Source organism: Spea bombifrons, chromosome 11 (assembly GCF_027358695.1).
Source record: "Spea bombifrons isolate aSpeBom1 chromosome 11, aSpeBom1.2.pri, whole genome shotgun sequence".
NCBI lineage: Eukaryota > Metazoa > Chordata > Amphibia > Anura > Pelobatidae > Spea > Spea bombifrons.
In genome coordinates, this window is record NC_071097.1 from 552,754 (window position 1) to 573,550 (window position 20,797).

A 20,797-nucleotide genomic window follows, 5' to 3' on the forward strand; every position below is an offset into this window, starting at 1 on the left:
TGTGGCACTGTTTAGCTGTGTGGGTGTAAATGTGGCACTGTTTAGCTGTTTGGGTGTAAAGATGGCACTGTTTGGGTGTAAAGATGGCACTGTTTGGGTTTAAAGATGGCACTGTTTGGGTTTAAAGATGGCACTGTTTAGCTGTTTGGGTGTAAAGATGGTACTGTTTAGCTGTTTTGGGTGTAAAGATGGCACTGTTTGGGTTTAAAGATGGCACTGTTTAGCTGCTTGGGTGTAAATGTGCCACTGTTTAGCTGCGTGGGTGTAAATGTGGCACTGTTTAGCTGTGTGGGAGTACATGTGGCACTGTTTAGCTGTTTGGGTGTAAAGATGGCACTGTTTAGCTGTTTGGGTGTAAAGATGGCACTGTTTGGGTGTATATATGGCACTGCTTAGCTGTTTGGGTGTAAAGATGGTACTGTTTAGCTGTTTGGGTGTAAAGGTGGCACTGTTTAGCTGTTTGAGTGTAAAGATGGTACTGTTTAGCTGTTTTGGGTGTAAAGGTGGCACTGTTTAGCTGTTTGGGTGTAAAGGTGGCACTGTTTAGCTGTTTGCGTGTAAATGTGGCACTGTTTAGCTGTTTGGGTGTAAATGTGGCACTGTTTAGCTGTGTGGGTGTAAATGTGGTACTGTTTAGCTGTATGGGTGTAAATATGGCACTGCTTAGCTGTTTGGGTGTAAAGATGGTACTGTTTAGCTGTTTGGGTGTAAAGGTGGCACTGTTTAGCTGTTTGGGTGTAAATATGGTACTGTTTGGGTGTAAAGATGGCACTGTTTAGCTGTTTAGGTGTAAATGTGGCACTGTTTAGCTGTTTGGGTGTAAATGTGGCACTGTTTAGCTGTTTGCGTGTAAAGATGGTTCTGTTTCGCTGTTTGGGTGTAAAGATGGAACTGTTTAGCTGTTTGGGTGTAAAGATGGTACTGTTTAGCTGTTTGGGTGTAAAGGTGGCACTGTTTGGGTGTAAAGATGGCACTGTTTAGCTGTGTGTGTGTAAATGTGGTACTGTTTAGCTGTTTGGGTGTAAAGATGGTACGATTTAGCTGTTTGGGTGTAAAGGTGGCACTGTTTAGCTGTTTGGGTGTAAAGTTGGCACTGTTTAGCTGTCTGGGTGTAAAGATGGCACTGTTTAGCTGTTTGGGTGTAAATATGGCACTGTGTAGCTGTTTGGGTGTAAAGATGGCACTGTTTGGGTGTATATATGGCACTGCTTAGCTGTTTGGGTGTAAAGGTGGCACTGTTTAGCTGTTTGGGTGTAAAGTTGGCACTGTTTAGCTGTTTGGGTGTAAAGGTGGCACTGTTTAGCTGTTTGGGTGTAAAGTTGGCACTGTTTAGCTGTTTGGGTGTAAAGATGGCACTGTTTAGCTGTGTGGGTGTAAAGATGGCACTGTTTAGCTGTTTGGGTGTAAAGATGGCACTGTTTGGGTGTAAAGATGGCACTGTTTAGCTGTGTGGGTGTAAACGTGGCACTGTTTCGCTGTTTGGGTGTAAAGATGGCACTGTTTAGCTGTTTGGGTGTAATGGTGACGCTGTTTGGGTGTAAAGATGGCACTGTTGAGCTGTTTGGGTGTAAATGTGGCACTGTTTGGGTGTAAAGATGGCACCCATCTCTAACGTGAAATGTACGCAGCTGTCGTCATGGTGACCTGTCAACGTCAGCACGTTCTCAGCCACAGGCGGCGACCCTGACATCCATGTGATGCTGAGATCCGTTTCATGGAGTTTTTATCATTTCAGGGGCCATTTGTAAATACAATATATTCTCCTCCCAGGTCACTTCGAGGATAAACGGACGGACGGACAGGTCGGACACAACGATGGACAACAGGAGCCGGGTGGCCGAGAGGATCCTGGACCTCACTCTGGAGATCCTGTCTCTGCTGATCGGAGAGGTGAGAGGAGGTCACAGCGGGAGACGCTTTATTTTCCAAAGTGGGGTTTTCCATGTTTTTGTTGTTATTTACAATTTGTAATTCATATTTACCCAAGAAGCCAAAGTGCTGGTCAACCTGAAATTCAAAGAAGTACAAAACTGTATTTTAGGACTTCGTGAGAATATCTACTGGGAGCAGGAGGCTGAACGCCTTTCATTATGTGTTTCTCGCACTCTCTTTAGGATTATATTATTGTGAAGAAACGTGGAGACCCCGTCATGTGTAAAAGAAGTCACTATGAGTCAGACGGACCCCCCAGCCCGGTGCCTTCACCTCACTCGCTGATCCACGAGAGGAACAACGAGCAGATCCTGGAACTGACCGACAAGATGATGTCCCTGCTGACTGGAGAGGTGAGCGCTGCTGGGAACGGGACGTTATACAGTACCACCGAGGCGTGTGTCTGGATGGTGACGGCTCACTGTGTGTCTCAGGTTCCTGTAAGGTGTGATGATGTCACCGTCTATTTCTCCATGGAGGAGTGGGAGTATTTAGAAGGACACAAGGAGCTTTACAGGGACGTGATGATGGAGACCCACCAGCCCAGCGGCTCTCCGGGTAATACGATGACCGATCTCTGGCCTGTTTGTCACAAGCAGTGCTGTCTCCGTGATCTTCAGGTGGATTAATATCTAGAGTTGGGTTTAATTTCTTTTTTTTTATCCCAGTATATGAATCTGCCTGCGGCGACATCTTCATTAATTCCGGGGATTGTGGGAATGAAGAGAAACGCGACCTTCTTCAAACAGACCCTCAGAATGTGAATATAGAAAGTGCGACGACGAGCGAGTCTTTGGAACATATTACAGGGCAGTCAGACCGCGACGCTCACACATCACAAGAACCTGCGCGGCGGACTCCTGCTCATACATTGCCGACCCCCTTCACTCGGGAAGATCCGGCAGATACTCTGACAGAACCCGCGCCCGCGGACTGCACGCCGTCTCGTATTAAAGAGGAGGCAGCTTCCCGCGATGGAGGTGACGTCACAGTTGGCCAAGACGATTACGTAGGTCATGTCACTGCCGGGGGGGCTCGTTGCGTGACATCGAGGCTGCCAGAAGTACAGAAACAATGTGACAAGAGGAAGAAGCCGTTCTCGTGCTCCGAATGTGGGAAAGGTTTTCCTGCGCGCTCGGCTCTCGTTCTTCACCACAGGATTCACACGGGGGAGCGGCCGTTCTCGTGCTCCGTGTGCGGGAAAACCTTTCGGAGTAGATTCATCCTGAGTACCCACCAGCGGATCCACACGGGAGAGAAGCCCTTCGCGTGCTCGGAGTGTGGGAAGCGTTTCAGGCAGAGCTCGCACCTCATTATCCACCAGCGGGTCCACAGCGGGGTGAAGCCGTACTCGTGCTCGGAGTGCGGGAAGAGCTTCACATACAGCACGTGTCTCGTGAAACACAAGCGGTCCCACACGGGGGAGAAGCCGTATTCCTGTTCTGAGTGCGGGAAGTCTTTCACCATGAGGAACGATCTAAGTAAACATAATAAGATTCATATAAGGGAGAAGTCACAGCTATGACATCACAAGCGAAAACTGAATATATTTAAAGACTTCCCGTTCTGCAGAAGATCATGTGATTGACTTCCTTCGTGGGCATTTTGGGCAGTTGACGGACGGCAGGAGATCAGGGTTTCCTGTATAATGTTTTTTTTGTTTTTTTAATGTATTCTTATACGATTTAACAAAATTAACTGTCAAGAACGCTTTATCTTCATGGCTGTAAAGAACCCCTTCCTTTGCTGTGTATGGATCTTCCATTTTAAGCACTGGTGCCCAGAATTGCAGGCGTATTTAAGGTGAGGTAATATGATATCCTCCTCCCGGGGGCGATACCCCGTTTTATACATGCTGATATCTCATCGGTCTTTGCGGCTGCTGACTGGCATTGTGCACTGTGGCCAAGTCTGTTCCCAATGATTCCTAAATCCTTTTTCTCCCATTTAAAGAATAAAGTTCTCCCATAATGCATAGCTTCAGAAGTAAGAAGCTTAGTTCTAGCATGGCTCTACCGCCTACTAAGGGAACATGAGTTAAACTGATATTGGGATATGTGTGACGGCAGAACACACTGACAAGCGGATCAGAGCCGAGGAGCGGCTGGTAAACAGAAGATTATCTGGGGCAGGCAGGGGTGGCAGGGGCTCTGCAGAAGTGTGGGAGAAGGGCATGAGGATATGGGATTGCCCCCCACGGGGCCGAATCTCTCCACATTTGGTAACAGCCTGACTGCTCATTGGTCAGGTTACTTTTGACCCTTTCACTGCTCAGCGTTTTAACATATGTCAGATGGACTGGCTATTAATGTTCATGGATAATGAGCAGATACAGAACGCTGGGCAGGTTGTGTGATGTAGTGGATGCGTGGACACCCGCCCGGCATCCATGTTTTTATCTGTATACAGACATTGAGGGCAATTAAAGTAAAATGTGAGCTCCTCGCGGGGGAGGTACATAACGCTGATGAGAAAACACCCTCACGCTCACTCACTCGACCGACTGCTTCCGCGTCGCTGATAGGGTAAGTTAACCCCGTTCCATAACCCCCAACTGTCCCGATTTGGTTGGGACAGCCCCGACTTTGGGGCTCTGTCCCGCCTATCCCTACCTCTGTCCCGCTTTGCCGAAAGGCATTCACCTCGTCATCGTCATCCCTCTGCATCAATAACCGGCGCGTAGTGATGACGGACCAGAAAAGCAGAGATATGAAGTGACAGACCTCATGCTCCCACCACAGGATGGGGTAAGAGAGGGTGAGAAAAGGGGTGTAAGGGCAGTGTATGTGTATATGTGTGTGTGTATGGGCAGGTGTGTGTAAGAGCAGTGTAGGTATTTGTAAGCTGGTGTGTAAGGGAATACGTGTAAGGGCAGTGTATGTGTATATGTGTGTTTATGGGCAGGTGTGTGTAAAGGCAGTGTATGTGTATATGTGTGTGTATGGGCAGGGATATGTAAGGGCAGTGTATGTGTATATGTGTGTGTATGGGCAGGTGTGTGTAGGTAATTGTAAGCTGGTGTGTAAGGGAAGACGCATAAGGGATGTGCATGTGTGTTTATGGGCAGGTGTGTGTAAAGGCAGTGTGTATGGACAGGCATATGTAAGGGCAGTGTATGTGTTTGTGTGTGTATGGGCAGGTGTGTGTAAGAGTAGTGTAGGTATTTGTAAGCTGTTGTGTAAGGGAAGACGTGTAAGGGCAGAGTATGTGAGTGTTTATGGGCAGGTGTGTGTAAAGGCAGTGTGTATGTATATGTGTGTGTAAGGGCAGTGTATGTGTATATATATATATATGTGTGTGTGTGTGTGTGTGTAAGGGCAGTGTATGTGTATATGTGTGTTTATGGGCAGTGTGTATTAAGGTTCTGGGAGGGAGGATAACATCTGCCAATGATACTGATAATCATTAATGATAATGAGCCAGTATCATGGTGGACCGCGCACTCCATTGGTTCTCCTTCCTCGCGGTGGAAGGTTTCGTTGACCGGGCAGACCGTCAAATGCACTTGTGTCAAATTGAAATGGCATGGGACCGAGAGTACCCAAAATGCCAACACAAAAATAAATGAAACTCAAGGAAGAACCACCAAACCGACCCAAAATACATGTATGTGTTACATTTTATATCGTTACGTTTTATTGGTAGAGCACCGGTAACGGATTTCACAGCGAAATGAACAAAAGGGGAAAATATAAAATCACCAATCACGTTAACGCGAACCATATACAGAATGAACAATAACTGGAGCTCACGTTGACGTATACCGCCACAGGAGAAAAGGGCTTGCCTTATGAGCTTGCAATCTATTCTGCATCCTCCTGAGCGGTGCTAGGATTGAGAATGATTGTCCGCAATATACTTTAAGGCTGCACTGAGCTCCAGGCTCGATGTCTCGCTCCTTTTTACGGATCGTTCAAAACGTGGAGCTGCCAGAGATCAGATGACATCACAGCTTCTGTCTCTTTCGGGGAGATTTGTTTCTTTTGAGCACCGCCACGAGCTGATAACGGACGCCGTGAGAAGAACGACGTTACCTCTTTGTGCTGTAGAGGAGAGGAAGAGAGAGGGGAATGCATGAGTTTTTCTCTCTCGGTATTATGACAATCTCTCTACCACTCCTTGACCATCGTAACTTTCCTGAAAAAGGCCCTCTATCCGTCTAGATGGTGGAACTAACCTAAAGTAACGCCACCGGCGGATGGTGGAACCAACCTCCTTCTAATATAACGCTACCGGCGGATGGTGGAACTAACCTCCTCGTAATATTACGCAACCGGCGGATGGTGGAACCAACCTCCTAATATAACGCAACCGGCGGATGGTGGAACTAACCTCCTCATAATATTACGCCACCGGCGGATGGTGGAACTAACCTCCTCATAATATTACGCCACCGGCAGATGGTGGAACCAACCTCCTAATATAACGCAACCGGCGGATGGTGGAACTAACCTCCTCATAATATTACGCCACCGGCGGATGGTGGAACTAACCTCCTCATAATATTACGCCACCGGCGGATGGTGGAACTAACCTCCTAATATAACTCAACCGGCAGATGGTGAAACCAACCTCCTTCTAATATAACGCAACCGGCAGCTGGTGAAACCAACCTCCTTCTAATATAACGCAACCGGCGGATGGTGAAACCAACCTCCTTCTAATATAACGCAACCGGCGGATGGTGGAACTAACCTCCTAATATAAAGCAACCGGCGGATGGTTGAACCAACCTCCTTCTAATATAACGCAACCGGCGGATGGTGGAACTAACCTCCTAATATAAAGCAACCGGCGGATGGTTGAACCAACCTCCTTCTAATATAACGCAACCGGCGGATGGTGGAACCAACCTCCTTCTAATATAACGCAACCGGCGGATGGTGAAACCTACCGCCTTCTAATATAACGCAACCGGCGGATGGTGGAATTAACCTCCTTCTAATATAACGCAACCGGCGGATGGTGGAATTAACCTCCTTCTAATATAACGCAACCGGCGGATGGTGAAACCTACCGCCTTCTAATATAACGCAACCGGCGGATGGTGGAATTAACCTCCTTCTAATATAACGCAACCGGCGGATGGTGGAATTAACCTCCTTCTAATATAACGTCCACCGGCGGATGGTGGAATTAACAGATTGAAATAATAAATATAAGGATTACAAAACAATTTGTTTATTGTTAACAATTCATCCCCCCTCCCCCACAAGACTTTTCCTGCGCTAACAGAAACCCATTAATTCAATTTTGGAATAACCACATTTGGCCCCGTAACACTTTTTCTAAATGTAAAATTTTTCTCACGGCAAGTATCTATCAGCTTGGTGGATTCTCTGGTGCTTAAAAAGATGTGATTTTTGAGTAAAGCATCTGCCGCATTCCAGACACATGAACGGCTTCTCTCTGGTGTGAATCCGTCGATGGGAAACGAGCTTCCATTTGTCGGTAAAACACTTCCCGCAATCCGAACAGGTGAACGGCTTCACCCCCGAGTGAACCATCTGATGTCTCACAAGCTTTGACTTGTCTGTAAAGCTCTTCTGGCATTGAGAACAAGAGAACGGCTTCTCCCCCGTGTGGACCCTCTGATGTCGGACCAGCTTTGATTTATCGGTGAAGCTCTTCCCGCAGTCTAAACATACGAACGGCTTCTCCCCGGTGTGAATCATGTAATGCCTCTCAAAGCTTGATTTATTTAAGAACCGTTTCCCGCATTCTGAGCAGGTCAGCTTATTGAGCTTGTGAATTGTCTGATGGTTAGCAAGTTCAAAGCTGTTGCTAAAGTATTCTGGACAATCAGAGCAGCTATAAATCCCCATTTCATGACTTGTGTCACCGGATACCATGTTATAGGTTTCAATATGGCCGCTGAAGTTTAGATCTGGAAAGCCTGGATGCGTTACAAGTTGATGACTGTTATTGTGCCAGGATTCTCCGTAACTCTCAGGAACGTATTCCGCCTGCATACAAGCGCCAGAGAAATGTGCTTCTTCATCGAAGGTCTCTTCCTCCTTGATATGAACAGCTGTATACTCCGTGGGCATAGAAATACTGTTGTCTGTGAGATTCCCTTCTTCACACGAGACAGGTTCCAGCTTTGCATAAGTTGGATATTCAGTCTGCGTGTATTCTGTAGGTGACAGAAGATCTCCTTCTGATGAGACGGACGGTTCCTTGCTACGCGCAGATACATATTGCGATGAATATTCTGCCCCTGTATGGTCTATGGCCGTGTAAACCACAATGTCCATGATGTCTTCGTCTTTACAGGAGACCGAGGCCTCCGTCGTGTTTTGTTCAGATCTCCCCTGTGTAGAAAGTTGTTGATCTCTTTTGGGGCATTTTGTTATTCGATTGGTTTGAAGTCCAGTTTCGGTTACATCATGTGGTGGAGAAACGGCGGCGCCAAATCCTTGAGATTTGTTTCTCCCCGCGGCATCATCTGTTGGAACCAAACGCTCTGATGTTAGATCATTTTCTATAACATGTTCTACAGCAACGTCTGCAGCATGAAGTTATTACACGCTAGACTCCACGGTATAACCGTCCAACTCAACCGTTCTTGGAGAAGAAACCCAATGGGACATCTTACATTCCAAAGGCCCCTGAGAGTGCAACCAAAGTTCAATTAAGACCAACATTCAGCCCCCGTCTAGTCGCTCGTTCCTCCCGCTGTAAAGACTTAAACATTAACCAGTCGTTGGTCTTATCTTAGATTCAGGAGCCGTATGTCTATCCCGCGCATGTTTAATACCCTCGCTGTATCTCGGCTCCAAGATGGACATATTGAGATCTTAGACTTTGCTATATTCCCCATTTTAGTCGCCTCCTCTGAGCTCTCTGTCAATATCGTTATGGAGATAGCTTAAAAAAATTATAAATAATACATTTTAACTTTTAATCAGAACTTATAACATATAATTCCTTCAAAAGACAAAAAATAACAACACCTTAAATAATGTGCATATGGTTAAATGCATTGAGTGAAAATAAAGGCTTACTTGCCGGGGGGGCCGTCTTATATATCACACCTGCTCATTTTCATTAACTACTGGACCCCCATTTACCAAGAGTATTGTAAAGTGGAGCCTCACTTAATAAACTTCAACTATACTCTCCTCCAGTAAGCGCCTGTGAGAAGAAAGGACCGTGAAGACACCAGCCTTCGAATGTCCGTTATAAGCACACGAGTTAATTCCTTGTCGTACGTTTCTGTCTCTTGCGTGGGACACGGTTACCAATATTCTCTGCTGCATACATGACCGTAATAAACCCCATACTACCCATTGGACGCCAGTTATAAACCTCTTACCCAATGAGCAGCGGGGCTGGTGGGTCTCCATCATGACGTCCTCATAGTGCTCCTTGTGTCCTTCTAAATACTCCCACTCCTCCATGGAGAAATAGACGGCGACATCATCACACCTTACAGGAACCTGAGACACACAATGAGCCGTCACCATCCAGACACACGCCTCGGTGTTACCGTATAACGTCCTGTTCCCCGCGGAGCTCACCTCCCCCGTCTCCTGGGGATCGTTCTTATTGGCCGGTTCCGGGGTTTCGTTGTCATCGTCCCTCTTATCTATCAGCGAGGATGCTGGAGGCGCCAGGAATGGGCTCTGGATCCTGAAAGCTTTATCTGCCGTACGATCCTCACCGGGGTTCTTCATAATGATATAATCCTATTTATTGAGAGATTAATTAAGAGGTTTTCTTTTCTTTTTTGCCCCAGTTGTAGTTTTTGACCCATAATATAATGTTTTCAGACAGCTGCATATCAGCCATTTGTATGATTCTCGCTCTGTTATTTGAGCCTCAATCTACTAAACTGCCTGTGGGGAACAACAGAATGGCTCAGTCTTAATCAACTAGTTGGACTCTCTGACTAATGAAATTCTATGGAGGAACGGGCTTCATTAGCATCGCCATAAAGCATCAGCTCAGTGTGGTGATTGAGCCGGGAAAGTCACCCAAAATATCACTGACAACAATGGCGCTCTGTGATATATTATCAGGAACAGTCAGGTATCGGTGACCTTCCTGCGGAGTTCCCGGCCCCCTCACCTCTCCGGTCAGCAGGCAGATGATCTCCAGGGTGAGATTCAGGATCCTTTCAGACACCTGGTTCCTGCCCTTGTTCCTCCTCACAGAGTCCATCAGATGCTCCATTAATGGTCTCTGCTCTGTGCATTTACTGGGAAATTCTCTGCTCTGCATTGTCGGCTCAGTCGCCCTAAAATGGGGAGACACCCGTATTACACGTGGGTCTGGGGTCCCCCTGCAATGAGACACACGCAGCAGGCACAGCTATGTGCCCCTGCATTAACGCAGGTGACATGGGTTACAATCTGTAGGACAGGCCCTTGATGGGAGGGGAGAGAGAGTGGAGAGAGAAAAGAGGGGGGAGGGAGAGAGAGAAAAGAGGGGGGAGGAAGAGAGAGAAAAGAGGGGGAGGGAGAGAGCGAGAAGAGGGGGAGGGAGAGAGCGAGAAGAGGGGGAGGGAGAGAGCGAGAAGAGGGGGAGGGAGAGAGCGAGAAGAGGGGGAGGGAGAGAGCGAGAAGAGGGGGAGGGAGAGAGCGAGAAGAGGGGGAGGGAAAGAGCGAGAAGAGGGGGGAGGGAAAGAGCGAGAAGAGGGGGGAGGGAAAGAGCGAGAAGAGGGGGGAGGGGATGAGCGAAGAGAGAGAGAGAGAGAGAAGAGGGGGAGGGAAAGAGAGAAGAGGGGGGAGGGAAAGAGAGAAGAGGGGGGAGGGAAAGAGAGAAGAAGGGGGAGGGAAAGAGAGAAGAAGGGGAGGGAAAGAGAGAAGAGGGGGGAGGGAAAGAGAGAAGAGGGGGGAGGGAAAGAGAGAAGAGGGGGAAGGGAAAGAGAGAAGAGGGGGAGGGAAGAGGAGAGAGAGAGAGAGAGAGAGAGAAGGGGAGGGAGAGAGAGAAGGGGAGGGAGAGAGAGAAGGGGAGGGAGAGAGAGAGAAGGGGAGGGAGAGAGAGAGAAGGGGAGGGAGAAAGAGAGAAGGGGAGGGAGAAAGAGAGAAGGGGAGGGAGAGAGAGAGAGTGAGAGAGAGAGAGAAGGGGAGGGAGGGAGAGAGAAGGGGAGGGAGAGAGAGAGATGGGGAGGGAGAGAGAGAGAAGGGGAGGGAGAGAGAGAGAAGGGGAGGAAGAGAGAGAGAAGAAGAGAGAGAAGGGGGAGAGGGAGAGAGAGAGAGAGAGAGAAGGGGGAGAGAGAGAAGGGGGAGAGGGAGAAGGGGGAGAGGGAGAAGGGGGAGAGGGAGAGAGAGAAGGGGAGAGGGAGAGAGAGAAGGGGAGAGGGAGAAGAGGAGAGGGGGAGAGAGAAAGAGATGGGGAGGGACTGAGAGAGAGAAAGAGAGGGGGATGGGGGGGGGAGAGGGGGATGGGGAGAGAGAGAGGAATGAGGAGGGAAAAGGAATGAAGGGGAGAGGAGGAATGAAGGGAGAGGAGGGGTGAAGAGGTTAAAAGGGAGAGAGAGTTGAAGTAGAATGGTAGAGTGAGAGGAATGAAGGGGAGAGGAGGGGTGAAGGGTAAAGAGAGGAGGCAGGGAGAGAAGAAAGCGGAGGATGGAAGAGGGGAAGCCCGGGAAGAAATGAAGAGGAGCAGGAGTAAGAAAGGGGGGTGGAGGGGGGTGGAGGGGAGAGAGGAGGGTGAAGAGGGAGCGAATGGTGAAGAAAGGAGGTGGGGGGAGGGGATAAAGAGGAGAGGGGGAGATAAAGGTGGTCCGTATTTGACTAAAACTGGAGAGGTTTGTGAGAGAAGAGACAGAAAAAAACCCGGAACACCAACACCACAAACCGACCTGCACCTTCCGCCTCCCGATTATCACTGAGCCCAATCAAACCGGAAGTCACTAACGGGAGGTGCCTGCGTTTCACGAAGCTACCATCGGCTGCGTTTCAAACCTCATTCCTATTGTGGGCGGTTTCCGTGAAGAGTTCTATCCACTAGAGATCGCGACAACAGCAGAGCGTAAACCCATTGACTCCGAGCATTCTTCGTTTCTAAAGCAGCCGCCATATTGTTGGAGTCACGGAGCCATAGACCTGGTTAGAAACATTCAAAACGGCTCCTCCGGTGGAGACGCAATTTCAGAAACATTGTATCTTCTGTGTTTAGAGCTTCGGTGTCCTTAGACCGCGATTGTGCCTCCTGCGGCCAGGAATCTGTCGCTATGGTTACAGAGGGCTGCCCGCGGCATGCTGGGAGTTGTAGTAGAGAGTGCAGAGAGCCATATGAGTGACAGTCTTGGCAGAATGATTAGTTTATGAGCTGAGCTTCTCCTTCGCAATTTATATTATTATTCATTTATTTCACCCAAAATCTTAAAAATTCTGCCATTCTGACCCAAAAAACACACAGAAGACATTACATGAATGTGATAACTGAGAATGCAAATACCCCCCATGACATCATCGGTTAACACAGAGGGTGCAGTTTGCGGTTTGGGAGGAGGTGGTAGCACAGAGCAGGGAGCTATTCTCAGGCGCTCCGTCCTTTACACCTTTCATTGGAGCCAACAGAGAGAACCTCAGCCGGCAGACCCGCCTCATCCGCCCCATTGAGTCTGTAAAGACTTAGACCTTAATCAGTCGTTGGTCTCGTCTTAGATTCAGGAGCTGTATGTCTATCCCATGCATGTCTAATCCCCTCACTGTATTACCCTCTACCACCTCTGCTGGGAGGATGCTCTGCTTACCTTTCACCCTCCCTGCCTCTTTCTGTGTGTTGAATAAAGACGGCGGGCTTTGCAGCGATCTGAGTTATCAGACCATTTGGTAGGTTGCAGAATGAAGAAGAACCACCGTACTTCTCGGCCCCTGTGTCCCCCTTCTATTGGGTCCCCCTAAATGAACTCTCGCCCCTCAACGATCCTTTATAAGTATCAAAAACTGGTGATGCATGTATTCCGATTAAATGATCCCTCTTTGAAGCAGGTGGGCACCCTTATGATGTCACGGTGACATGGCCTCCATCCGCTGATTAATTTTTTATTTTATTTTATGTACTTTAACTTTTTTTCTATTTCTCGTTCTTTTCCCTTGTTCTTTAGCGCTACATTGCTGATTGCAGTACCTCTGTTCAGCCTGCGGGGGAAATCATCAGAGGTCTCAGGAGGGTCTGGATAGATGCTTAGACGCTCATTTACATTTATTACATTATAAAATATGCATTATTTAAGGGAAACCTCACGGACCCCTCCAAAACTGTTCACATACCCGCGGAGGAGGTCTCGCTCACCTGAAGACGTTACACATTACAAACTCACGCTCCGTTCCTAGATTATACCCCCTAATCTATATCTCCTCTCCCCCTCTCTTCTAACTCGCTTCACCGACTGTCTTTCAGGAATTGCATCATGGATGGCGTTACCTGAAGCTCAACGTCTCCAAGACTGAATTTAAGGTAATCCCGCCGTCCTGACATCTCTATTGCTGCTGACAACTCCAACATCCAACCGACAGACCAATTTCCCTGCCTTGGTGTCACACTGTCCTCTCTTATTCATCCCTCACATCCAGTCCCTCACCAAATCCTGAAAAACATCTCCCGAATCCACCTGTTCCTCACACATGAAACGACCCTTGTGATTTCCCGTCTGGATTACTGCAACTCCCTACTAACTACTTACCCCCCTAACTGCCCTCTCTGCATCTCTCTTCTCCATCATTAGCTCTTCCTACTCCTATAGTCAGGATTTGCCCCGTGCCGCTCCCCCTTCTCTGGAATTCCCTTCCCTGTTCCTTCAGACTTTCTCCCTCGTACGCGAATTCTCTCGGCCAACATCCTAATCAAACCACCTGAATGACCAACAACCTCTACAGATCATCTGCACTCAACCAACTCATCCCCATCCAAGCCGTCCTCTCCTGCTGCTTCACTTCCCCCTCAAACACCGGCTAGATTGTAAGCTCCCGGGAGCCGGGCCCTCTTCTCCTTTTGTACCAGTTTGTTATTGTGAGTGACTTTAAATCACCCCACTGATTGCAACAGCGCTACGGATTCTGCTGGTGCCATATAAATCCATGTCATGTAATGTAACTGGTGCTGACGCCGATCGCATTTCACTCGCCAGCCTGATCTCCCGTCTACCGGCAAACGCCCTCAGCATCCCCGCAATTTATTTATACGTTTTCTATGAGCGTGTCAGACGCCTTACTGAAACCCGATAGGCGATATCTAAAATAAATAAAGCTAGTCTGACGCCATCTCCCGGCAGTTAACCCGAGGGCTTCTCATCTCGTAAACCATTTACATCCAGATGTTTAGAAGTCCTCTCCTTTAGCTCGGTTTCCACTCATTTCCCGGCTACTGACGTAAGGCTTACTGCTCTGTACTTAGCAGAGTCGTCCCTGCTACCCTTTTGTTGAAGCGGTTCTACAATTTCCAACTTCCAGTCTTCTGGACCGACGCCTGTTGATAGCGGCTGGCTAAATAAGTCTCCCAACGATTTTGCAAGGAAACTCCGAAGCTCTTTTAATAACTTTGGGTGGATCCCATCGGCCCCGTGGATCTCTGCCATGCCCTCATCATCATGCACGAGCGCCGGTACACTTTTCCACAAAGAATGCTCGATCGTGCAATCAGGCATTCCCTTCTAGCTGACGCCCGCTGGACGGTCACTAGAGGGCATGAGAGACTCAGCAGGGTCTCCCTAGACTCCCCCTGCTGGCTGATCACATGCATTACGACGAGCAATGCAAGTCAATGGAGCCCTGCTTGCCGAAGAGCAAGAAGATGCCAGATCAGAAGCAAAGTTGATGGAAAGTGAAACTTAAATAATAGAAGATACATAGGAACATGCTGATATGAAACAAGCTTTATTGAAAAAAGAAAAACAGAACAATCAGGAGGAAATAACGCTACAACTATTAGGATTTCTATTTTTTTTATAATCTCGGGTTAAACCCGGAGGAAGAAACCAATATCCTAAATCGTTACCGCAGGATTTCCAAACCTACCGATCTCGCCACGGGATGTGATCAGAAGCTTCCGTTCTCACAACTTTAAAGAGAAGGTCCTGACGGCTTCGAGAGAAAATAGAAGACGAGACGATATTTACAAAGACTAGGAAAGCCTGGAGATCGTCCACGAGTGGAACCAACTCCTTCGGAAAACAAAACATCCAATACAAATGGGGATTTCCTCCAAAACCGACGACGGGGTTACTAAAGATTAATGAGGAATTTCTGTAAATTCATTTCATCCATATGGGGTTTTTTTTTGTTGGCATAGCCTATTGTTATAAAAATTATCTAATTAACAAGGCTTTTTTTCATTGGAATTAGCATTTTATTGCATTTTACAATACAAGCTTTTTTCTATCTACCAACGATCTCCCAAAGTAGTCAAACTATATCGGGAAAGTCGCCTTAGATTTTTTTTTTTTTTTACATTTTTCCTCCTAAATTTGGGTTTCTACATTACAAATATATTATCAAATCTATTAATCCTGCTAAATGAATTGATAAAGAATGCGCTTTACCTTAATGTTATAATTATGAAAGTATTATTAACTATACACTACTATTAAATTATATAAGTTACACATTTGTTTTTGTTTTTTTGTCCTATGGGTATAATTTGGGTTCCTAAATCATAAATATTCCTCAATCTCTTGACAAATTAATCTATAAAGATATTTTACTTTTGGGAATTTTTTTTTTTTTTGTACAAATAAATTGTATTTTATAATTATTATTGAATTGTTCAGGATTCGTTCCTGGGTATAATTTGGGGTTTCTTATTGATAATTATATCTTACCAAATTCATCTATAAAAACGTACGTTATACCTTTGGGATACTTTACACTTGGTGTGAACCGATAGTTCTTTATAATTATATGTAATTAGTTTGATGAACTTTATAATAGAAATAACCTATGGCCTGTTCTTTACTTCATTAATTGCACTTTTGTGAATAATTCACTAACGAATGGTTTATTTCAATAGATTTTTTCTCCTCCCGTCTCCACGCGGCCCGGCCAATGACGCCTCCTCAATGTCGTCGGTGATTGCAGCGAGGCGATATCTGATTAGTTCTATTTGTTGTCTGGATACCCCATTGTGGAAGTTCCGCAGATAGAAGGTTATGAGGTCCACTGAGGATGTCCAGGATGCCGGATAGGGAGGGACGTTTGAGTTTTGCTTCTTATCACCCGGTTTATATCCACAAATGCACAAGGTCTGAACTCTCCTCTCAAAAAAGATGGATGCTATCAGACCTAATGAAGAAAGAGGTCATGAATTTCTGGCTATGGTACCAAGTAGACTGACAACGACGTACCCCTCAATCCTCAGATAAATGTCGGAGATGCGAGAAAGAGGTGGGCTCATTCCACGCGTCTGGTGGGGCTGTGCAGAAGTCAGACATTTGGTGGCATTTGGTCATTTCTGGCCTCCAAAGGCTTGGACAGCTATGGTAGAAAAAGAAATCTGAGACAGCATCTAAATAGGTCAGATATTCCAAAGAATAAACTCTAGCGGTCTTCCCACTTCTTTGTTGGGGCTAAAGTAGTCATAGCTAGAAACCGGAAGACAAAAGCCCCTTTAGACTGGTCTACTTTGACTTATCAAGTCCCAACGCAAACCGGAGTTTCCTCATCCCGTCCAGATCCGATCAAATATTATATCTGGAATAGGTGAATTAATACCCTAGAAGACTAATTAGAACTAGATTGTCGATATACTTTTTACTCCTCCTCTGGCATCCTCTGCTTATTGTTTTATCTTGTCTAATAAGGGAATTATAATAAAAGATTTCCCTCATTCACAGCAGCAGCTCGTTGGCTTGGTGGATTTTCTGGTGCTTGAGAAGCGTTGCCTTTTGAGTGAAACACTTCCCGCACAGCGAGCACGGGAACGGCTTCTCTCTCGTGTGGACTATGTGATGCCGGAGTAGATTTGATTTTTGAGTGAAAAACCTCCCGCAGTAGGAGCAGGAATACGGCTTCTCGCCGGTGTGTCGCCTCCTGTGTTTCTCGAGGTGCGAGCTATAGGTGAAGCGCTTCCCGCACTCGGAGCACGAGTACGATTTTTCTACATCGTGAACCTTCTGGTGCTCGACGAGATGTGACTTTTGGTGGAAGCTTTTCCCGCAATCCGGACACGTGAACGGCTTCTCTCCCGTGTGGACCTTCTGATGGGAGACGAGCTTCCAATTGTCGGTAAAACTCTTCCCGCAATCCGAACAGGTGAACGGTTTCACCCCCGTGTGAACCATCTCATGTCTCACAAGCTTTGATTTGTTGGTGAAGCTCTTCTGGCAATGAGAGCAAGAGAAGGGCTTCTCCCCCGTGTGGACCCTCTGATGCTGAGCGAGGTTTGATTTATCAGTGAAGCTCTTCCCGCAGTCTACGCACTCGAACGGTCTCTCTCCGGTGTGGATCATGTAATGTCTCTCTAAATTGGATTTACTTAAGAACTGTTTGCCGCAGTCTGGGCAGGTCAGCCGGTCATCGTCGTGAAGCATCTGATGTTTAGCAAGTTCTGAATGGTCAGTAAAGGATTTTGGACATTCAGAGCAGTAATAAGTCCGTTTCCCCTGGCAGTCTGATGAGACGGACGGTTCCTTGCTACGCGCAGGTACATATTGCGATGAATATTCTGCCCCTGTATGGTCTATGGCCGTGTAAACCACGATGTCCATGATGTCTCCGTCTTTACAGGAGACCGAGGCCTCCGTCACGTTTTGTTCAGATCTCCCCTGCGCAGAGCGTTGTTGATTCCTTTTGGGACATTTTGTTCTTCGCCTGGTTTGAAAGCCGCATTCAGATGTGTTTCTCCCAGCGGCATCATCTGTTGGAACCAAGCGCGCTGACGTTAGATTCGACAAAAAAGCGATGGGTCATTTTCTATAACACGTTCTACAGCAACGCATGCAGCATGAAGTTATTACACGCTAGACTCCACGGTATAACCGTCCAACTTAACCGTTCCTGGAGAAGAAACCCAATGGAACATCTTACATTCCAAAGGCCACTGAGAGTGCAACCAAATTTCAATAGAATTAACATGCAGCAGATAAGACCCATGCGACCCCAGCTCCTGCTGCAAAGACTCAGATCTTAATCCGTTCTTGGTCTCTATAACAGGAACCAAGGGGTCTAGCTGGACATCGCTGCCGTCCTCATAGCGAAAGCCGGCGACAAGATGCCTAGCCATTCCTGTTCTCAGGGTAAAGGGTCTGCCGAAGAACCCGTTCCACCAAGAGAAATTCTCTCACTGTACATCTGCGTTTGAGTGAAGCTCAGCGGTTGGCCTTTTCTTTTATTCTTACCAAAACCTCGATGCGATGATCCACACCTTTTTATATTATACGGCTCTCAGTCTGTGTGACCGGAATAAATGCCCGTCCTACCCATTGGACGCCAGTTATAAAACTCTTACCCAATGAGCCGCGGGGCTGGTGGGTCTCCATCATGACGTCCTCATAGTGCTCCTTGTGTCCTTCTAAATACTCCCACTCCTCCGTGGAAAAGAAGACGGCGACGTCATCACACCTTACAGGAACCTGAGACACACAATGAGCCGTCACCATCCAGACACACGCCTCGGTGTTACCGTATAACGTCCCGTTCCCCGCGGAGCTCACCTCCCCCGTCTCCTGGGGATCGTTCTTATCGGCCGGTTCCGGGGTTTCGTTGTCATCGTTCCTCTTATCTATCAGCGAGGATGCTGGAGGCGCCAGGAATGGGCTCTGGATCCTGAAAGCTTTTTCCGCTGGACGATCCTCACCGGGGTTCTTCATAATGATATAATCCTATTTGTTGAGAGATTAATTCATAACTTGCGCAGAGATACAGTAACAAGCGTGGAATCGTGAAACTACGGGAATAGTCTTTGAAACCCAATCCCTGCGTCAGGAGGACATTCTATGGCCCTCCTGGACACGCTGTACGTTTCTAATGGAGATCAGTGTCCCCAGGACACAGTGTCATTCTTGCCAAGGTACTGCCCACAAGAATTTGCCATTTGAGGTACGGAAAATAGGTTTTCATAAAAGTTTTCTTTTTTGCCCCAGTTGTATTTTTCGCTCCATAATATAAAGTTTTCAGGCAGCTGCATATCAGCCATTTGTATGATTCTCGCTCTGTTATCTGATCCCCGATCTACTAAACACCCCGACTCCTTTTCATACTGCCTGTGGGGAACAATAGAATGGCTCAGTCTTAATCACCAACAGGACTCTCTGACTAATGAAAGTCTATGGAGGAACGGACTTCATTAGCATTGCCATAAAGCATCAGCTCAGTGTGGTGTTTGGGCTGGAAAAGTCACCCAAAATATCACATGACTGTCCTATATTTTTAGAACTAACAAGAGATCTGCATACAGAAGACCCAAAAATACCCATCATGAACGCTCTGATATATTATCAGGAACAGTCAGGTATCGGTGACCTTCCTGCGGAGTTCCCGGCCCCCTCACCTCTCCGGTCAGCAGGCAGATGATCTCCAGGGTGAGATTCAGGATCCTTTCAGACACCTGGTTCCTGTCCATGTTCCTCCTCACAGAGTCCATCAGATGCTCCATTAATGGTCTCTGCTCTGTGCATTTACTGGGAAATTCACCGCTCTGCATCGTCGGCTCAGTCGCCCTAAAACGGTGAGACACCCGTATTACGCGTGGGTCTGGGGTCCCCCTGCAATGAGACACACGCAGCTGGCACTGCTGTGTCCCCCTGCATTAACACAGGTGACATGGGTTACAATCTGTAGGCCAGGCCCCTGTATCTGGTGAAAATCTATTGAGTCCGTATCAGTAGCAGACAGACAGACAGAGTCCCGGTGTCTCTGTGACCCGAGTCTTCTCCCCTACTCCACAGATTACATGCAGGCGAAGGGGGGTCCGGCAGCCACCGTGATACCCGAAGCTGCTTGTACTGAAAGGGTTAAACCCATTAACGAAATGACTGAACATTACTCTATACATAATGATTGTTACTCTATATATCTCCCAGCGTCGCTTCCTGTCTCAATCCCACCTTTACTTCCAGCTCCAAGAATACAAGCCGAGGACATTAGTGTCAGGAGGGGTGGGGAGAGAGAGAGGAGGGGTGGGGAGCGAGAGAGGTGGGGAGAGAGAAAGAGGTGGGGGGAGAGAGAGAAGGGTGAAGGGAAAGAGAAAGGGGGAGGGTGAAGGAAAAGAGAAAGGGGGGAGGGTGAAGGGAAAGAGAAAGGGGGGAGGGTGAAGGGAAAGAGAAAGGGGGGAGGGTGAAGGAAAAGAGAAAGGAGGGAGGGTGGAGGAAAAGAGAAAGGAGGGAGGGTGAGGGAAAAGAGAAAGGAGGGAGGGTGAGGGAAAAGAGAAAGGGGGGAAGAAAGTTAGAGGAGAACAGTAGGGCGTGAAGAGAGGAGGCGGAGGAGACGAAGAGGAGCCGGGGAGAGGAGGGGGCTGGAGGGGTCAGTGTTTGACTAAAATTGGGAGGGTTTTGTGAGATTTGGGGAGGACACATAAAATCTCAAATCCTTTTATTATGATGGCCGGTACATCCGGTACCGATCCCAGTAACCACCCGAATCACAGAACACCCCGGAACATCGACACCGCGAATCAAGCACCGACCTGAAGCTTCCGCCTCCCGATTATCACTGAGCCCAACCAAGCCGGAAGTCTCTGACGTAAAGAGCCTCAATTTGGGCGGTTTCCGTGCAGAGTTCTATCCACCAGAGATTGCGACAACACTAGAACATTCTTCGTTTATAAAGCGCCGCCATTTTGTTGAAGGTATAAAAGAATAGACCTGGTTAGAAACAATCAAAACGGCTCTTCCGGTGGCGACGCAATTTCAGAAACATTGTATCTTCGGTGCTTAAAGCTTCTGTGTCCTTAAAGACCATTGAATTGTGCCTCCTGC

General features: G+C 47.5%; 1 protein-coding gene across 1 annotated transcript; it reads right to left on the reverse strand.

The window, feature by feature from the left end:
• Positions 1 to 5,558: 5,558 nt before the first annotated feature.
• LOC128469263 (zinc finger protein 551-like) lies at positions 5,559 to 20,541 on the reverse strand. Its single transcript, XM_053451087.1, has 13 exons — positions 20,506 to 20,541; positions 19,372 to 19,540; positions 18,536 to 18,703; positions 18,331 to 18,454; positions 16,714 to 17,739; positions 16,003 to 16,166; positions 14,904 to 15,049; positions 14,270 to 14,495; positions 10,006 to 10,248; positions 9,456 to 9,623; positions 9,251 to 9,374; positions 7,243 to 8,380; positions 5,559 to 5,975 (listed from the first exon to the last, which is right to left on the reverse strand). Exons 2-13 carry the CDS (start codon positions 19,522 to 19,524, stop codon positions 5,963 to 5,965), a joined length of 3,693 nt encoding a protein of 1,230 aa, XP_053307062.1. The 5' UTR covers positions 19,525 to 19,540; positions 20,506 to 20,541; the 3' UTR covers positions 5,559 to 5,962.
• Between the last annotated feature and the right edge of the window lie 256 nt (positions 20,542 to 20,797).

Excerpts from the sequence above, each read along its gene's own strand:
- LOC128469263 (XM_053451087.1), bottom strand. The coding sequence starts at position 19,524 with ATGCAGAGCGGTGAATTTCCCAGTAAATGCACAGAGCAGAGACCATTA. Across the intron at positions 18,704-19,371 it reads TCTGCCTGCTGACCGGAGAG|GATTATATCATTATGAAGAA; the intron begins GTGAGGGGGCCG and ends CTCAACAAATAG. Across the intron at positions 15,050-16,002 it reads TGCGGAACTTCCACAATGGG|GAGTTGGTTCCACTCGTGGA; the intron begins GTATCCAGACAA and ends TGTTTTCCGAAG.